This window comes from Ananas comosus, linkage group 23, assembly GCF_001540865.1.
Source record: "Ananas comosus cultivar F153 linkage group 23, ASM154086v1, whole genome shotgun sequence".
Classification (NCBI taxonomy): domain Eukaryota; kingdom Viridiplantae; phylum Streptophyta; class Magnoliopsida; order Poales; family Bromeliaceae; genus Ananas; species Ananas comosus.
Window position 1 is genome coordinate 956,281 of NC_033643.1, and position 18,557 is coordinate 974,837.

At 36.4% G+C, this 18,557-nt stretch overlaps 2 protein-coding genes and 1 pseudogene across 2 annotated transcripts; 1 reads left to right on the forward strand and 2 right to left on the reverse strand.

Annotated features, from left to right (window-relative positions):
* Window positions 1,386–7,209, forward strand: LOC109728175. Its single transcript, XM_020258525.1, has 5 exons — window positions 1,386–1,817; window positions 2,491–2,582; window positions 2,888–4,537; window positions 5,503–5,686; window positions 5,932–7,209. Exons 1-5 carry the CDS (start codon window positions 1,652–1,654, stop codon window positions 6,564–6,566), a joined length of 2,727 nt encoding a protein of 908 aa, XP_020114114.1. The 5' UTR covers window positions 1,386–1,651; the 3' UTR covers window positions 6,567–7,209.
* LOC109728177 lies at window positions 7,423–10,921 on the reverse strand (annotated as a pseudogene).
* On the reverse strand, window positions 11,547–15,196 carry LOC109728178 (caffeoylshikimate esterase-like). Its single transcript, XM_020258527.1, has 9 exons — window positions 15,150–15,196; window positions 15,026–15,058; window positions 14,798–14,891; window positions 14,668–14,700; window positions 14,416–14,562; window positions 14,204–14,334; window positions 13,453–13,590; window positions 12,263–12,361; window positions 11,547–12,156 (listed from the first exon to the last, which is right to left on the reverse strand). Exons 1-9 carry the CDS (start codon window positions 15,150–15,152, stop codon window positions 11,863–11,865), a joined length of 972 nt encoding a protein of 323 aa, XP_020114116.1. The 5' UTR covers window positions 15,153–15,196; the 3' UTR covers window positions 11,547–11,862.

The following is an 18,557-nucleotide window of genomic DNA, read 5'->3' on the forward strand; positions in this document are numbered from 1 at the left end:
ATTCAAAACAAAATTTTTGTATATCAAAGGATGAAAAAATTAACAATAAATAAATAAAAAATTTGAAAATAATTTATTTTTTAAAAAAGTTGCAACAAGGTAACCCGTTTTGCTTCAACCACTTGACTAGATCCATTATAAGCTATAACATTCTACAACAATATGAGAGTGTTTTTTTCAATTCATTAAAATATATAGAACCAGTTTGAAAAAATAAAAATTACAATGATATCAAACAAGATCTAATTTATTGGTTATGTTGTAAAGTATTGGAAAGATATACATCCAAAAAGCCATAAATTTTTAGTAGATTTTTTTTTTCTTATTTTTAGTGAATCTATGGATTCTCTTTTGTGCACTGATAATTTTTTAAACTATTTATTGCGTAAACAATGAATTTTTCATAGCTATACTTTATTTATTGGTATTTGAGAGTTAGAAACTGCAGATTATACCTACTAAATTAACTTTCAAAATAAGAAATATATAATATTGTGATTGTCATCAAAAGTGTATTTCTTTTTTTAAAAAATATAAGAAATTTGATATAAGAAGTTTATTAGCATAAACAAAGAAAAATGAAAAAAAGAGACAGAAAGAAACAAAACATTCATTTGTAAATAAATAGCACCCGAAAAAAAAAAAAAAAAAAACTTCAAATACCTTTCATGTGGTTTCGTACTTTCACTTTAGTATTCTGTAATTTAAAATGTATCGACTTAGTACTCTATAATTTTTTTTTCCTTATTATCTCTTTTACTAATTTTTTTGTTTAATTAGTGACAAAGTTAAAACTAAAATGTATTAAATTGAATATTTGATAAACCTAGCTAGAGTATATGAAGTTTTTTGTATATAATATAGCAAAATGTTAACGGTGAACTGCCGAAAAGAGAGAAATAAAATCACAAAGTATTAAATTGATACACCTTAAATCACACGGTACTAAAGTGAAAAAGTACGAAACCATAGGGTTGGTATTTGAAATTTGCCCCAAAAATAAATATTATGGATTGCGGTGTACGGACAAATGCGTACGCACGGTGTAACCAATAATTGCACCCTGCGGGGGCGTCCACTCGATAATTTAACTCTGCGGGTTTTTTGGCGGGTAATTGTCCCCTCCCCGGGTTTCGCGCTCCGGCACGTGTAAGAAACAATGAACGGACAAAAACGGCCCGAACCCCTCCCCCCCAATCGCCCTCCGACGCGTACACGCAGCACCTCAAGATTCGTGCTTATTCCAGTGCTATTCCCACATAGCGTTCCTATTCCGCCTCCCGAATCTTAAAGCGCGTACCGCGTATAAATATACGTATGCGGTGGGGTCGACACTGGAATAGCAGCAGTTTATTGATTTATTCCGGAACTCGTTATTCCGCCCTATTTATTCCAGCGAACGCCGCCATTAAATGCTCCTCCTCGTTTATTCAGGAACCGTTGCGTGCTCTCGATTCTTATCCCCTCGAATAGAGGAATCAAATCCAAAACCCTCCCCTTTTCCCCGGATTTTGTTGCCATTTCTTTTCATTTTGCTGCAATTGTTCTCCGCATCTTCGTCATCGTCGTCGGCTTCTGCTTCCTCTCGATTTCGCACGTCGAGAGGAAGTAGATCGCGGTTTGGGGCTTAATTAGGGTTTGGGAGGAGTGGATGGGGGATTGGTTCCCGCGGGAGGAGAGTCGTAGGAGTGGGAGGTCGCGGTGGAGGGGGAAGTGGTGTAGGACCAGTGGAGGAGTCGTGTGGAGGACGATCGCGGCGCCGGATCGCGAGAGTAGGAGATACGAGTTCGATTCTATGGTTGGTGTTCGCGGAGAAGGTTCGTGGGCTCAAATCATCTCTTTTTTGGCTTAGACCGTAGATTTTAAGCTCCATTTTGTGTTCTGTTTGGGGGAAAAGAAAAACGTTTGACTTTTTAGGGATTTTTTGGAGAACCAGTTTAGGATTTCATGGAGAAATGTTTCGATTTTTGGTGCTTTTTTTTTTTATTCTTCTTTTATGCTTTTTGGGGCTATGTTGGTCTTCTTGTTTTGAAGTTTTCTTTTATCCTTTTTTTTTGTTTTTTTGTTTTTAACGCGTATCTTTTGTACAAATTTTCTTTCTTTTTTGTTTGGATGATGCATTATTATGGCCATTAATCAAGGTGCTTTGAATTAGCTTACTATTTCTGCTCCACTATTAATGATTCATTACTAATCCTGTCATTAATTGCCCTTTAAGTTTCCTTTCTCGTTTAAAACAACAGCTTATGATGCAGTAACCGAACGATATCAATGCTCATTAAACTCATTTTGCTATAATTACACCTAATTGTGTGATTCTTTCCTTTTTTTTGGCGTACTTGCATACTAAAATTGGGTTTATCCTAATAATTTTTGATTCTTAAGTAATAAAAATAAAAAATTTGACTGGTCAGTGGATGCTGCATGCAATTTAGTTGCCATAATCCTACTGAAATATTCTTTTAAGTTGACATTCTTTTTCTTTTTCAGGATATTATGCTCATTTAGATTTGCAGAGCCACCCTTTGGGTATGTTATCAGCTTCTGCACACGGCAGTGGCTCTGATGTAGAAGAAAATTCTGTAAGTGCTCTATATTAGATTTGCCAAGGCTCTTACGGCATACAATGCATGTGTAACCTTCTTTATGATTTACAGAGTTTAGTTCTTCGACGTAGTGTAAAAGTGTCTCTGTTAAGTCATTTACCATATTTGCATGCCCGGTTGATTTAGTCACCGTCTTGTCGAATGTAATGATTCCTGATTTCAATGTTTCAAGTCTATTTGGGTGTAACAGCAGTATCTCCTTCTGTTCTACTTCACAATATATTATTACGAACAAAAAGTTACTCTCTTTTTTTTATATATATTTTTCATTATTTCTGTAGCTTGCCTTTGACATCAAGGAGAGCCGTCACAAAGGGGACGGGGCAAATCAAGAAATAGAAGAATACATGGGAGAAGAGATATTAAAAGAAATGGAAATTAGGCATTCACCTCCTGGTGTAATTGCGAAATTGATGGGTCTTGATCTGCCACCTCCTCCCCAAGTAGTTCGCAGCCAGAATAGGGATGTAGGGGGTTATCTGCCAAAATCATCGTCATTCCATGCAAGCTTTAGAAACAAATATGCCTCCATCAAAGAAGATTCATGTCATATGAAAATGGATGAGCGCTCAGAATTCAAAGATGTCTTTGAAGTCATGAAATCGTCAGAAGTTGCAAAAGACAGGAATCAACTATTTTTTAGAAAGAATTCAGTAGGTTCTAAAGAACGGTGTAACCACATCAATGGCGAAGATTTCGACAAGCATTTCCCGAAAATTCTTAAAGAACCCAATCCCTTGTTTAGGAAGCATCTACGTGATCTAAAGTGCTCTTCAGCAATCTTCAAATCAGCAAATGATGCAGAGCGTGAAAGAGCTCTCATGGAATTGACACCTGGCAAAATTGATCGTTCGTTTAAACAAACAGGCACTTCTCTTTCACATACTTTCTCGAGGTCACGATACTCGGGAAGGACAGCTGCTTCTACTAGCCACAATCAGATTGTTCTTTTGAAGCCAAGTCTTGAAAAAGCAGGTATCCCATTAAACAGTGTTTCCTTATCAAGAAAATTGGATGATTTTCACTTCCTTTACAGGAGAGAGAGTGAAAAAAGAAAGCCCGGGTTGTTTCATAATATAGAAACCAGAGGGGCTATGATTAAAGGTTCGAGAGAAATTGCTAGAGATGTCACAAAGCAAATGAAACACTCCACAGACAGTGGCACTAAAGAGTTTTACAATTTGAGAACCAATGGGAACGCAAAGAACAAATTATCTTCTTCTTTATATTCCACTGATGTCCTACAAAGTTCATCATCTAGGTATTCGGATTACTCAACTAAACCATCTGCACACAAGGAGGGCAAGGAGCGCCTTTTTGAGCAGTGCAAGAGGCCTCAACAGTTTGAGGCAGGAAATATTGGTAAAGGGGCGAGAACTTTGGCTGAAATGTTTGCCCTATCCGATTCAGAAAAATCAACGAGAACTTCGGGTTCACATTATATATTTACACCAGAGAAATTGGATGGCTATATCATACATTTACCAAAATCTATATCTCCTACTGTTCTATCAACAGTTCGTGGTCAAAGTCTACGATCAATGCATGGTTTTGGTGGTAGTGGTATTATTGATATGCCTAAATATGAGGACTCAAAACACAAATCTTTTCTGGATGGAAAATTGTATCAGCGAGCAAAAGGTTTAAGCAAAAGCTCTAGTCATGAGAGGAATAAGTTTCACTCCTATACTGGTGGGGATAGGAAGAATAGCCATGCAAGGGATGTTCATCTAGATCAGGAGATCTTGATGAATAGAGTCCATGGACCCATTAGTGCCAAGTCAAAGCGTAATCTCCCAGAATTTTCCACTGATGATTCCTTGATTGCAGAAAGCAAGGATGCCAAAAAGTTATTTGCAACTGACAAGGGGCTGGTCAGCAAAAATGCTGCTTTGGCAGAGAACTCTACATTCTCTGGAAATGGCCGGAAGGTTTGTTTCTACAGTCAATTTGATCTATCTATGCAATATTTTGATGTTATTGGTTCCTATTTGTGGCGGTAGAAAACACACCTACTCTCGTGTGCTCTTGTCCCGTTGCCTTTAGAATAAGTTGTCTTCTCTGTGAAATTTCCTGTTGGTTTGGTATTTACCATTATCAGGAAGAGTTATACATCATCAAACAATTAGTTTTTGAATTTACTGCTAAGGCTTAGCATCAATGTGCGTCTTATGCTTTTTTGTGCTTGTCAACGACATTTATGCAATAGAAGCTTCATTTGTCAATTCTGCATAACTTTCTGCCTGTGATCTATATTGTTATTCAATTGCGATGAATGTTTTCCTTCTTAAAAGAGAGAGTGCTTAAATTTGATAATATGATTCTTATTTTTCATTTCCTTATAGTATTTTATCATTCAATGAATATTACATCAAACTGTGAACTTATCCTTTTGTTTTACTGCATCAAAATATATAGGAAAGGTCAGATTAATGCATGCCCAGGGCTTTCCAAAGACAACCTTAAGTTGAAGTACAGTCTACTAACCAGGGCTTGCTGCCATTACTCAAATGAACGAACATGGTCTACGTGCAACAAAGCTCAAAAGTCCAGCTATAATTATCTTTTTTCCCTTAGTAAATAGATACTTATTGCTAGTTTGGTGCCCAACATGCTCACTCTGTTTATAACAACATCTTTGCATCTCTCTCTTTTTCTTTTTCCAATTATAAGACATTAATGATATGATTGTTTTGAAGAGCTATTACCATTTTCACTTTGACCTTTTTATTGTTTTTGTATTAGGAGTGCTAATGTAGACTCATCGGATGCTATTAGTTCTTATGTGAGACTTGAAATTAGTAAATAACACAAATTTTTGTTAATCTTTCATGCTTTGAGTTACACATTCTTTCAATACATTTATCTTCTAAACTAGTAAACTGCCTTATTCCAGATAATACCGTCTAGCCAACATGAGGAGGTCCGCTTTCCAACTCACTCTGATGAAACAGATTCAGTATCCACCATGGACTCTAAAAAGCCCGAGCAACCTAGCCCCGTTTCAGTTCTAGAATCTCCTTTGGAAGTAAAGAAGTCCAATTCTAAATCATTCGCGAGAATGTGCTTGGATCTACAGGGTAAGTGAAAAAGGAAATGAAAAAAGGGGAGACACAGTATTTGGACCTTGTCACTTAACACCTTTTGGCCCCAAACTTTCTTTTATATGGCACTTTAATCACCGACCTTCAAAACAAATCAAGCGAAAGTTTAAGGCCGAAGTTGTAATATTGGGGTAGTACAGGGACTATTTCATACATGATGCCCTATCTTATAATCCTGTCTCTTTGGCCTAATAAAATATTTTATTTCTTTCTTATCACAGAGCTCCAATTACAGCTTGATCTTCTCAAGTTCAATTCCGAATCATCTGCTGAAGATCCCGAAATCTTTGTATCAAGTGATGAGGATTCTAACGAAGAAAGCGACTCTCTTCATCTAATTGAAAATATACTCGAAGCATTCAGGGATGAAGAAGACCGTGATTATTCATACCTCCTCGACATTCTTATCAGTTCGGGTGTCCATGGTGCGAACCTAGATCGGATTCACAAAGCGTGCCACTCGCCCAGTCGTCCTGCTGGTGCAACCGTGTTTGAAAGTCTCGAAAAGAAGTACAAAAAAATTGTGAAATGGTCAAGATCTGAGAGGATGCTGCTTTTTGATCATGTAAACACTATTCTATCAGAAGTTTTGGCCCCTTGCATGGATTTGCATCCATGGGTTAAGTTGGATTCGCTGGTCTCCCCCATGTGGGGGCCCGAGGGGTTGGTTGAGAAGGTATGGCAGATTCTGGTCAGAAGAAGGAAAGAACTTGGCGAGGGTGATCCAGAGAGTAAGGTGCTAGATACAAAATGGTTAGATTTGGGAGATGGGGTTGACATGATAGGAAGTGAGATCGAGAGGATGTTAAAGGACGAGCTTTTGGAAGAGCTTGTTTCGGAGTTCTCATTAGGGTAAGGGCCTTTTCATCGAGTAACTCCTTTGGGGAGAGAACGTATATGTTCGTGTGCATGGGATCGATCATTACACTTCCATGTGCATGGGATTGATTATTTGGTCAAGGAAGTGGAATTTGTCAGTCTCGGGAGCACAAAGTCGCCGAATTGGCGATGCTTCAGCCTCTTTATCTAGACAACAACAGAGCTAAATATGATGATGGGAAACGAAGTTGCGTTTGACTAAAGCAGCTCAAAATATGGTGTTTTGGCTGATAGATGTTTGTCGATCTTTCCTTAGAGTCACGGTGTTTTTGATTCGATTGAATGTATTCGTGATTGTCTATTACTGTTCTTAGCTGCTATTGGTGTCAACTATATTTCTGCTCGGCTATCAGAGGTATATTCCTTAGAGATGCAGGTTGTATCTGTTAGTGCAGACCCATTCTTAGTTTTGTAAAAGAGGTGAAATCATAATCAGTATCCAAGTGTGGTGTACTATATACAGGTTGCCCAAGTTTGTGAAAGTCCAGTGTAATACTAGTATCCCCCATTATGGGTGAAATAGGCATGTTTTGAGATTGCAACTTTCCTGTGGAAAGGATGAGTGAGTAGGAGGAAATATTCTGTCACTGTTGTTAATTTTGAATAATTCTTTTCTTTTAGTGCTAGAAACTTACGAAGTACTAGACAAATTATAATTCACCATGCCGCATGTATGCGTCCTGTAAAACTCTGAAAGAAATGGAGATTTAAGCAATTAAAAACCAATCAAACACCCCTAAGTTTATCATCAAAAAAAAGTATTAATCCCTGCAAAACTGTTTCCAACAATTTTTTTTTTTTTTGCATACAATTGCACCATGTAATTCAGAAGATTGGGGCTAAAATGGCTTTCAATCAATTCACTTCTAAAACATCCTTTTGGTACAAACACAAATAATCAACTTGGTGCTTATTAAAGTTGCTACACATCATGCTTAAGATGAAACTAGCCAACATAGTCCAAACTAGATCACCTATATAAACATCAGAAGGCTAAATATAAAGTATTACAATTTGATGACTCTAAAATTATCAAGACATGAACAAATTTAATCAATGGTACTTCAGTTGTCTCGTATTCGATAAATAATGTTTGTTTCTTTGGTTTATGACTGCTCGCTCAATACTCTTTGGCGGAAGTCGGTCACCATCAACGGAAGCCCTTCTCTAAGAGAGATCTTTGGTTCCCAATTCAACAGCTGCTTGGCCTTGGTTATGTCCGGTTTCCTCATATGAGGATCATCGGCAGTGTTGGGTCTAAACTCAATGGTCGCACTTGGGTCAATCGTCTCCTTTACAACCTGAATATAAGGATACAAATTGATGTTGATTGAGAAATAGGGTAATAATGTACAGGTGTGTGAAAATAGTCACTGGTTTTTTTTTCTGTTCTTCTTTTTTTTGGGCACGAACCTTGGCAAGTTCCAACATGGTGAACTCTCCTGGATTCCCCAAGTTAAAGGGTCCAATGTGATCACCTTCCATTAGGGCCACCAGGCCATCAACCTAACAAATTAGCATGGGATAAAAAAATTACTTTAATTTTTCAACACAGATTCGTATTGTTATCACTAGAATATGTAATTTGAAGAAGAGGTTAAGCCGATGAAATACAGAAATTTTGCAAGAATAGAAACATGAAGCATCACTAAAAGCCAATGGAAACAAATGCTACAAGCACTTCTATGGGCTCTGCAAAGCTCATGTTCCATTTTGAGTACTAACAGGAACTAAAATGCCATCGAAGGAAGGGGGAAAAAAAAGAACAGTTCCTTTCTACATCAAAGATGACAAATTCGTCTGCAAGAAATGAGCCTATCAAAGAGATAAACAGGATAAGAACAAATTGTTACCAAATCAGATACATATTGGAAACTTCGAGTCTGCTTTCCGTCACCATAAACTGTCATTGGTTGTCTACGAAGGGCCTGTAGAATATATTTAACATTAGAATTATCATCATTCTCAGCTTTTACCACATTGAACTGCACAGTATGATGGAAGTTACACAATCTTTAAAAATATCGCCAACCTGTGCAACAAAATTGCTTACAACTCGTCCATCATCTATGCACATGCGAGGGCCATATGTATTGAATATCCGTGCAATTCGCACCTGAAAAAAATGTAATGATTAGAAAAATGTGATGATTAGAAAAAGGTGATAACTAATACTCAAGCAAAGAAGCCCTTTCTTTGTATGTTAAGCTTGTACATAAAGAGTTAGGAAGCTATATCAGTTATAATCAACTGCTGCAGTACCTTGAGGACAAAAGTTACATCATTATGTGCAAGTTTTATTTGTAAGTCATTTCTATGAACCAACGGCAAATTTGAACAGAACCATCTACATTTTGAGAAATCAGAGTAGTAGTGCCTGCAGAGGTTCCTATTTATTTTCTCATTTATTCTAGTTACATTGGACACCCGTCGATTTGAATTTACTGCTTAAACCAGTGCACCCCATCTCGATTCTTACCTGATTTGAGATGCCATTAACTATTTTCAGACCCAAAGAAATTCTGAAGATTTTAAATAGAATTCACTGGAAAATTGTAACATTATCTCCAGCGAATATGACTCCATTCTCCAATAAAAAGTATACTATTGTGTAGATTAGCAATATTATAGATCTCCTTAGGGTTTGTTTGAAGCAAAGCCCAAAGGATCTGGATGATTTCTGGTTTATGGGAACTCCATAGAATACGATTGAAGATGTTAAGGCAGAAACAAAAATAAACCAAAAAACCGCCCTCACTAAAAGAGTATATATACTCTGAATACCAAAAATGTTATAACTCATATAGTGTATTGCAGTAAAAGGAAAACAAAGGATTTGCATTAGAAAACCCAAATATGATTACCTCAACATCAGCGCCACGATGGTAATCCATGGTTAATGTTTCAGCTGTCCTTTTGCCCTCGTCATAACAGCTCCTAACACCTGTGCAGTGAGAAACAAATCAAAACAATGTTAAACAAGCAATCAAAGAGCAAAACTTTCACGAAGATAAGTGCCAAACATGATCTATAAACCAAGTATAAATTCTTATGTCGCTCACCTATAGGATTAACATTCCCCCAATACGTCTCCTTCTGCGGGTGCTCAAGCGGATCCCCATAAACCTCGCTGGTGCTCGTTAATAAGAAGCGAGCACCAATTCTCTTGGACAATCCCAACATATTCAATGTTCCCATCACATTTGTCTTGTACTCAATAGTTAAGAACAAACGAGGCAATTTTGGCACAAATTTCCCACGTATATTAGACACCAGTTTGAACAAGAGGAAAGATCTATAAGCAACATTAAGCAGAAAATGATTGCACAAATCATATAAAGCTCATCAAAGACGACAAATTTAAGAAGACCAGTATCTTATATAAACAATCTGAAATTGAAATGCTAGTAGATCATATAACGCTCGTCAAAGACCCCTAAATCTCAAATTACCCAATTTCATCCCGATCCACCCATATCAACCGAGAAAGAGCCATAATTTGACCTAGTTAAAAAGCAAAATCTAGTCCATAAAACCGACAAATCTTCACGAATCACACCAAAACACCCAAAAAAGAGAAAAAAAAAAAAAAATCTTTGAGCCGGAGAAAAGGATATGATGGTTTTGATGGGGTTGTGCTTGTAGTGGACGGGGGAGGCGGGGCAGGCGAGGTGGTAGATCTGGTCGACCTCGAGCAGGATCGGCTCGACGACGTCGTGGCGGATGAGCTCGAACCTAGGGTTGCGGAGGTGGTGCGCGACGTTCTCCTTCCTCCCCGTGAAGAAGTTGTCGACGACGATGACGCTGTCCCCGCGCGCGATGAGCTTGTCGACGAGGTGGCTCCCCACGAACCCCGCCCCCCCCGTGACCACGATCCGCAGCGGCGGCTTCCGCAGCCCCACCGGAACCCTACCCCCGCCTCCTCCTCCTCCTCCTCCGCCCCCGCCGGAGATCGTGGAGAAGGGGCGGACGAGGAGGTGGGGGCGGCGGAGGGGTGGAGGAAGAAGAGGGTGGAGGCGACGAAGGCGCCGATGAGGACGAAGAGGAGGCGTTGCTCGCGGAGGATGTACGCCGCGGCGGAGCGGACGAGGGTCGGGGGCGCGCGCGACGACCCCTTCGCGCCCTTCGACGGGTGGGCCGGCATCTCCGGGCCCCTTTTATTGGGCCGCTCCATATCCAATCCGATCCGATCCGATCCGATCCGATCCGATCGGAGCGCGAATCTCAAGGCTGCTCCGGCGACGGTTGGGTGGTGGCGGCGTCGCCGGAGAGGCTTTGTATAGAAGCGGTGGACGTGGTGGGTGGGGCACTGCACCGGGGTGAGAAAAATTAGCGAGTCGAGGAGTTGAAAACCCGGGCTCAAATATTATGGGTGGACCCGGTCCATGGACCGAGCCCCAACTAGAACGTGCCACGTAATTATGCGCCATGTGTATCATTTTGCTACTTTTTCGTATGGAGGAATGTTATCTGTACTTCTCAATATATAAATTCCATTAATTCAATAGGTAGATGAATAATTTTATATGGTACACTTTAAAATAAAATTTATAAATAGTTTTTTTCTGCTGAATATTTTTCGTAGAAAATGTATATTATTGAACTATATTAATTATAGAAAAAAATATAGTATTAAACTATAGAATGATAAAGTGAGTCCGTGATTTTAACTTTATTATTATTTTTATCTACGGTATCTTTACGAATTATAAATTTGTTAGGTAGTGTTGAAATTTCTTCTCAAATATAAAAGTACGTGTTATAAAAATTTATATTCCAGTAGCTGTTCGGATGATAACAAGATTAAATAATAATACAGTTTTCCTAATCCTCAATACATACAAGATTGATTTCAATGTGTAGAAATGTATGCGCAGTGGATCGCACAGAACATGTTTTCTCTCTTCTTCGGTGTGTATGGGAGGTGTTGGGGATTTTGTTGGTCTATGATGGCACGGTAGAGACGGTTCAGGGAAAAATGTCTATGTGATGTTAGTTTGGGACTAATCAAAATCACATGGCAACAGGTTCAAAGTTGGTACATAGTTGGGTGGAATTAGGACCGATTCCAATATTTGTAGCAACACGTCATTCACAATGTAGTACAAAGTGTACCATATATTTAGTTTCGTTTGAGCATGGCACTTTTTTTTTTTTTTTGGGTACAAACCAATCCAATAATTCCAATGTACTTTAAAAAAAATCATTCAAAATCTTATTAAAACAAAAAATAAATAAATAAATTCAACTGACCATAAAATTCTTAAGAATCATTAGTTAGCAATCTCCTTATCATGTATCGCGTCGTGCTTCGCCTTCTGCTCCATCTCCGACCGCAAATCTCCGACCGCCGCCGCCGCCGCCCTCTCGTCAAGCCAGGCGGTGATGTCGGAGAAGACGAGCTCGGTGTTCTCCGGGGGTTCGCCCGACGTGAGCGCGTGCCACATCCCGGGGTAGAGCTTGAAGGCCTTGTCACGGCTCGAGGCCGACTCGTGGAGTAGCTTGCTCACCGATGGGTCGGTCACCGTGTCGTCGCCGCCGTGCACGATCAAGAACGGCAATGAGACCTGCACATTCGTTTAATTCACATTCGCATCTTTCAAATTAGAACATGTAACACATGCATTCTTTCTGTTGCAAAAAGAAAAAGTAAAATAATTAATGTTTAATTACCTGGTTAAGGTTCTTTTCAATGTCCAAGCTAACCATAAGAAGTTCATGTCCCGTTTTCAATCGGGGCTTTCCCTTGTAACAATATGGATTCGATCGAATCTACCAAAAAGAGAAAAAAAAAAAAACAAAAAATGTAAAAAAAATGATAGGAAATGATATGGGTAATGGCAATTTATGTTTAAATTTTAAACTTGGATATTGCCATAAAATATCTTTGGAATTTTTGGCTTTTTTGATTATCAAACGCTTAATTGGCTTCGATTCCAATAAAGAAGCTATTAAAGAAGAAGGACCTTGACCCACCACCAAATAAAATTATTTTGTTTACTTTTATTTCAAAAGAGATGAGAACCAGGGATGATCTTAAATTTCGCAACCTTTTTCTAATTCAACAATAGTAGGAAAAAAATTATAAATTCATATATTTTTAAAAGAATATTTCTTACTACAGTAGCACTACTATACTACTATGAGTATAGAAATTCTCATACTTATAAGTCGTTTTTGATAATAGAAGTTTTGAATTGATGATTCATACTGTTAAATATGATCTAAAGCATTTGAAACCTTAGGTCGACTCGAAATTGCTAGGGCTGTGATACTTTTTGGAATTTAAAATAATCCTATATATAAGATATTATTGGATAAATCTCTTAATCCGGTATAGCATTTTGAGCCATGATTAGGTCGAAAAGGTAAGAGGACTAAATGTGTTAGGAGCATAGTAATTTTAGGGTGAATAACCCTCTGGAAAATACCTAGAAAATGAATTTTATCATTTTTTGAAATTATAATGAAATTCACAGTAGGTATAAAATAGAATGATCAAAATTGAGCAACTTCGTTCACGTTTTTCTATTCAAAATCTGAGTCATTGATCTTGAATCTAGATAGTTAATACAAATTTTTTAATAAAAAAATCAACTAATTTTGATCCTTCTGTACCGTTAAATTAGAACTCGCACCAGACCGGCCATTAAAATTATCAATTTTGAGGTATTTCGATCATAAGGTATATAAGGTCAAAAAAAATATGAAATTTAGTTTTTTAAAATGCTTAAATACTCTAAATTATGTTTAACTGTACGGATCATTGATTCAGAAGCTTTGTTATCACAAAAACGATTTATGAATAGAAAGATGATCGTACTTATATCGTACCGCAAATAGATCTTGGTGTATATATTTACCTCCTTTCTTTTCTCTTCACTTTTGTAGGCCTTGTCAATTACATCTTGAGTGGGAACTATCTTCCACTTTGGCACTATGTTAGAGAGCTTCCTCAGAATGTTGATCATTATAGGATTAGGTTTCATCTCATCAGCAATCTGAAAAATAAAATTAATAATAATGAGAATATAATTAAACAAAGAAACCTCATTAATTAATTGCCCCCACCATTTAGTTATCATTTCCAATTAAAAAAATAGTTACTTGTCCCAAATGACACATCAAAGATGCTTTTATTAAATTGAGACAGATGCGCTACAGCCATAGAGGAAAAAGTAAACAGCAATCAGAAATATATTTTTATTAAGTTCTAGAATATGAAGATGAAAGAGATGGAGAGGAGAAATTGTAGCCTACACCATGTGCACCACATCAGCTATGCACTATCTAATCGGATTCCGCGTTTTCATCCAATCTCATAAGGGCGTAGATTTTTTGCAACCTCGTTAGTTGACTTTACTATCTGTCAAAGGTGCACTATATCGACCGCAAACTACACTATAAGAGCCTTATCGTCAACTCTTGTTTTTCTGAAAAATCAACTTATAAATTTAGAAAAGACCATAATTCAGTAGGCGGTGCGGGATTACAGTACAAGAGTTGACGATATATAAGACTCTTATAGGGTAGTTTGCGGTCGTTATAGTGCACCGGGTGCATGTAAGCAAATATTTCTAGATAGAAGAGATGGGGTGCATGCTCATGGTTGACCTTGCACATGGGGGCGACTAGAATAGCTCCACTCCAATAGGTTGGCTCCTTCCTATGTAGAAGAAGAGCCACTGCTCCCCCCATTGATTCCCCAAGAAGAAACCTCAGCTTCTTCTTGTTCTCATGCTTCTCTGCAATTTCATTTTCAAAATATTACATGACATATAATAAGTTAAAAGCCTAGTTCATCAAAAAGATGTGTAGTTACTCACCACAAACACTCATGAAATAGGTTGAGCAATCTCCAACAAGGTCATCAAAGTTTGGTATGTAGCCCTGTAACCCAGAAGATTTTCCGTGGCCCTCGTAATCCATCCCGTAAACGGCGTAACCCGCTTTCGCCAATCGAATTCCGGTCTCTGAATTAATCAAATAAAGTGAGTGCATGCCAAATGATCAGTTTACATTTATTCAAAAATAAATGTCCAATTAATAGAAGTGATTTAGTACACACACACACATACCTCTCATAGTTATGCTGCACTCCACTGCATATCCTGAAAAATTGTACCCAAACATGAAAAGAAATTATTAATTTCCAAAACTTATATACATGTATATGTGAGAAAAAGTAATGAGTGAGTTTATGCATACCATGACATAAAAAGATCAGAGCTTTGGGAGGTGTATTTTGGGGCAACCATCTACATGTGAACAACTTCATGCCACGAGAGTTGGTGATGTACTCCTACATGCAATCCCATGCATGCAAATGTTACAAAAGGATCTTACATAGAAGAAGAAAAAAAAACAAAAGGACAAATCTAGAGAGAGAAAGAGAGATTTAACACAGGAAAAGGTTGATAGAAGAATCCTTGTTACCTCTTCATATCTTATATTCTCATTACTTTTGGCCTGTAAAATATCAAAAATACAAATGAACTATATTAGGAATCAAATCATATAGCTATATAGAGAGAGAGATGATATATCCCCTTGAACATACCATGATAAGAGTCAAAGGGAAGAGAGAGAGAGAGAGAGAGAGAGAGAGAGAGAGAGAGAGAGAGAGAGAGGGAGAGGGAGAGAGATGACTTTGAAATGGGGTTATTAGAGATGATAAAAAGAATATAAGATAAAAAAGGAGAGATCCAAATTTGTTAAGGACTCAGTATAAGAAGGGGAATATATATGCAAATAAAAAGAAAGTTATGGTATGGAAACATTAGTGGATACCTCACCTGTCAAGTGGAGAAAGTATTTGCCATGTGTCACCTTTTAATTGGTTAATTGTAAAAATTATTTGTTGCTTAAAAGATTCTTTTTGGGGGGTTAAAAATAATATATCATTTTGTGTATTATTATAACTAGTATATACAATACAATGAAAAATAATATATAACTAATATACAATAGTTGTGTATTATAATATACATCATTTTGAGATTCGTGTGTAAGTCGATCTTATTATGATATATATAGTTTTCCTTTTGTCTATAATCAACTATCATGTACATGCACTTGAGAGTGGTTATAGTATTACTCGAATATAAATACTAGAGCCTCTGATTCATACGTACGCTACACTTTAACTAGTATATATATATGATCTAGAAATGATGTATTAGTTAGATAAATAATTTACTCTTTTGTAGGAAAGAAATCTTTGGCATTCCTTTATATACGGCATAAAGAGTGGATCATCAAATTAATGTGGGCGATTAAAATATAATAATTTTATGAGTGTTCATCTCCCCTAGGTTAGAGATGCGTGTATTGTTTTGATTATTTTCTTAATACGAAATACTAACTAGCTTTTTAAGCCAACTATTGTTAATGAGAAAAATTAAAACTTTAAAAAGTCTCCTGTGGTGCAACATATTCCAATTTCCTATCAATTCATAATGTAACATTTCATATTTGTGAGTTCCTTCATGAAATTGTGTATGAACATGATTTTATACTTAAAATTACGATACAATAATAAAGTAATAAACTGTAAAATTCCCATAAAGGTTTTACTTATCGAAAATGTATGAAAATTGATTTCTAAACACTTCAAGTGGTATAAATCATGTTCAACGATACCGATCGTCGATTTAGAGGCTCAATCATAAAAAATAAATGGATAGCAACAGAGCCCATTTGCTACGAATAGTATTCTAACTCAACTATATATATATATATATATATATATATATATATATATATATATATATATATAGAGTTGACCTAGAATACTATCGGTAATAAACGAGCCGTTTTACTACCGATTTGTTTTCGATGATAGAGCTTCCAAATTGACGATCGGCTCCGTTAAATATGATCTAAACCATTTAAACTACCTAAAAATCAAATTTCACGTACTTTCGATATTGTTCTTTTATCCATCAAATGAACAGAAAAATGAATGGCTGAAAATGAATACTCTTTAAAAAATGATGATAGGAGTCTTGTAATCAAGATCAAGAGTATAGATCTTGTTTTAAATAGTTTAAAGAATTTTCTAACAAAAATTCAATTGATTTGGATATCTTTACGCTGTTAAACGAGAAAACGCCTCTTATCGACCATTAAAATTACAAATTTTGAAACCCTTTGATCATTACGCAAATGATGTCGAAAATATTTGAAATTTGATTTCTAAACACTTCAAGTGGTATAGATCATGTTCAACGGAGCCGATCGTCAATTTGGAAGTTCTATCATCGAAAACAAATCGGTAGTAAAACGACTCGTTTACTGCTGATAGTATTCTAGCTCAACTTTATATATATATATATAATGTGAAAAAATAATAAAATACTGATAAAGTCCTCCTCATTCTTAAATTTTGTATAGATAGTTTATGAAATATAGCACTTAATTTATTATCATCTTCAACACTACCTTCATGAAAAACTAAAGTAGAAATTGTGTATGAACATGATTTTATACTTAAAATTACAGTACAACAATAAAGTAATAAACTGTAAAATTCCCATAAAGGTTTTACTTAAAAAAAGAAAAAAGAAAAAAAACTTCTCAAGTCTCGTGATGCATCCATGGTTTTCGACATGTGACATGCCCCACCTTTTCAGTTTATCCAGTGGATTTGGATTTATCTGCAATTTTATTCGTAAGTCGTAACAATTTATTCAATAATCATTTATTCAGTATAAATATTTTTTATGTAATTGGAAGATAAAAGTATAATTTTTGTCTATTAAAAGACTTTGGCATCTATAGTTTGGCGCGGTAATAACATATTTTATCTATAAAATAATTTATTTTATTCTGAAAAAAAAAAGAAATTGAAAATACTATTCCATTGAAATATTTAACTACAATCCTAGTTTATAATAGCAATGGAAAATTCTCTGAACAACTTATTATCGGATCTAAACAAAGACCAAGTTTTGGTTCGGACAGCATATCGGGTCGGACTTGTAGCAATACCCGATAACTTATCGGGCCCCATTAGCCACACCGGATTTGGGCCCGGTTAATTGGATTGGGTATCTAAGCGGCTGGCAATGTTTGATGGGTGGACTGAAAAAATATATTGTGGGCCTCTTTTTTTTTTTTTTTTTTTTTTTTTTGATGTTAAGCATATTTTTGTATTAACAATTTCCGAATCTTAAAAAGAAAAAGGGAAGATACGTGAATCGAACCACAAACCTAAGCATCAACTAACAAATTTGGTACCTTTTTTTGTAAAATCAAAAGTTTCTTCTTATTCTTTTTTTTTTTTTTTAAATGTAAAACAGTATCACTGGGAATATTTAATTTCTTGGCCGGCATGCAGGGACCGTTACATTTATGCTGCCAATTGCGGAAAACATTCTTGTCAAAGTTCCTAAATTTTATATTATCCGAAAAGTGGCGATCAAACCTAAACCATGAAAAAGTGAAAATGCTTTGTCGCACTCGCAGAGCTGTAATATCATTTAACCCCTTTGTACTGATAAATTTTTGATCAGTGGAGGAAGGACTGTACGGTTAGGATGATGGTAGTTTCTTAGGGCTGGGTCGGTGGTTGGTTGAATAGTATGATCTAATGGATAAAAATATTAAAAAGATAAATCTAACGGCGAAAATTCGTGAGTATAAAATGGTCTATACTTATAAGAGTATAGTAGCCGGACTCATATCATATACTGAAACATATAATAATATAATGAATATAAATAGAAGAAAAACTTATGTAAGTAGCTCGAAAACCACGTCCTATCTATCGGGAATTCTCGATTTAGCTGTTATTTGTATTTTGCTTCTATTCAAGAGTTGTAATTATTTTTTCTCTAAGATTTTAAACTTTTTGGTGGGTTTTTTAGTATTAGATATACATCCGTCGAATTTTTGAATAGAGACAAAACTAATACGTGGCAATAGATCGAGACTTCTTAATGAGACGTTGTTGAGGAGCTCCCCA

What these genes read in the sequence shown, in the direction of transcription:
- LOC109728175 (XM_020258525.1), top strand. Translation starts at nt 1,652, where the DNA reads ATGGGGGATTGGTTCCCGCGGGAGGAGAGTCGTAGGAGTGGGAGGTCG. An exon ending in GGTTGGTGTTCGCGGAGAAG is followed by an intron (nt 1,818 to 2,490) that starts GTTCGTGGGCTC and finishes TTTCTTTTTCAG; the next exon opens with GATATTATGCTCATTTAGAT. An exon ending in TCTCTGGAAATGGCCGGAAG is followed by an intron (nt 4,538 to 5,502) that starts GTTTGTTTCTAC and finishes GCCTTATTCCAG; the next exon opens with ATAATACCGTCTAGCCAACA.
- LOC109728178 (XM_020258527.1), bottom strand. An exon ending in AGAATATAAGATATGAAGAG is followed by an intron (nt 14,892 to 15,025) that starts GTAACAAGGATT and finishes GATTGCATGTAG; the next exon opens with GAGTACATCACCAACTCTCG. An exon ending in GTGCAGCATAACTATGAGAG is followed by an intron (nt 14,563 to 14,667) that starts GTATGTGTGTGT and finishes TGATTAATTCAG; the next exon opens with AGACCGGAATTCGATTGGCG.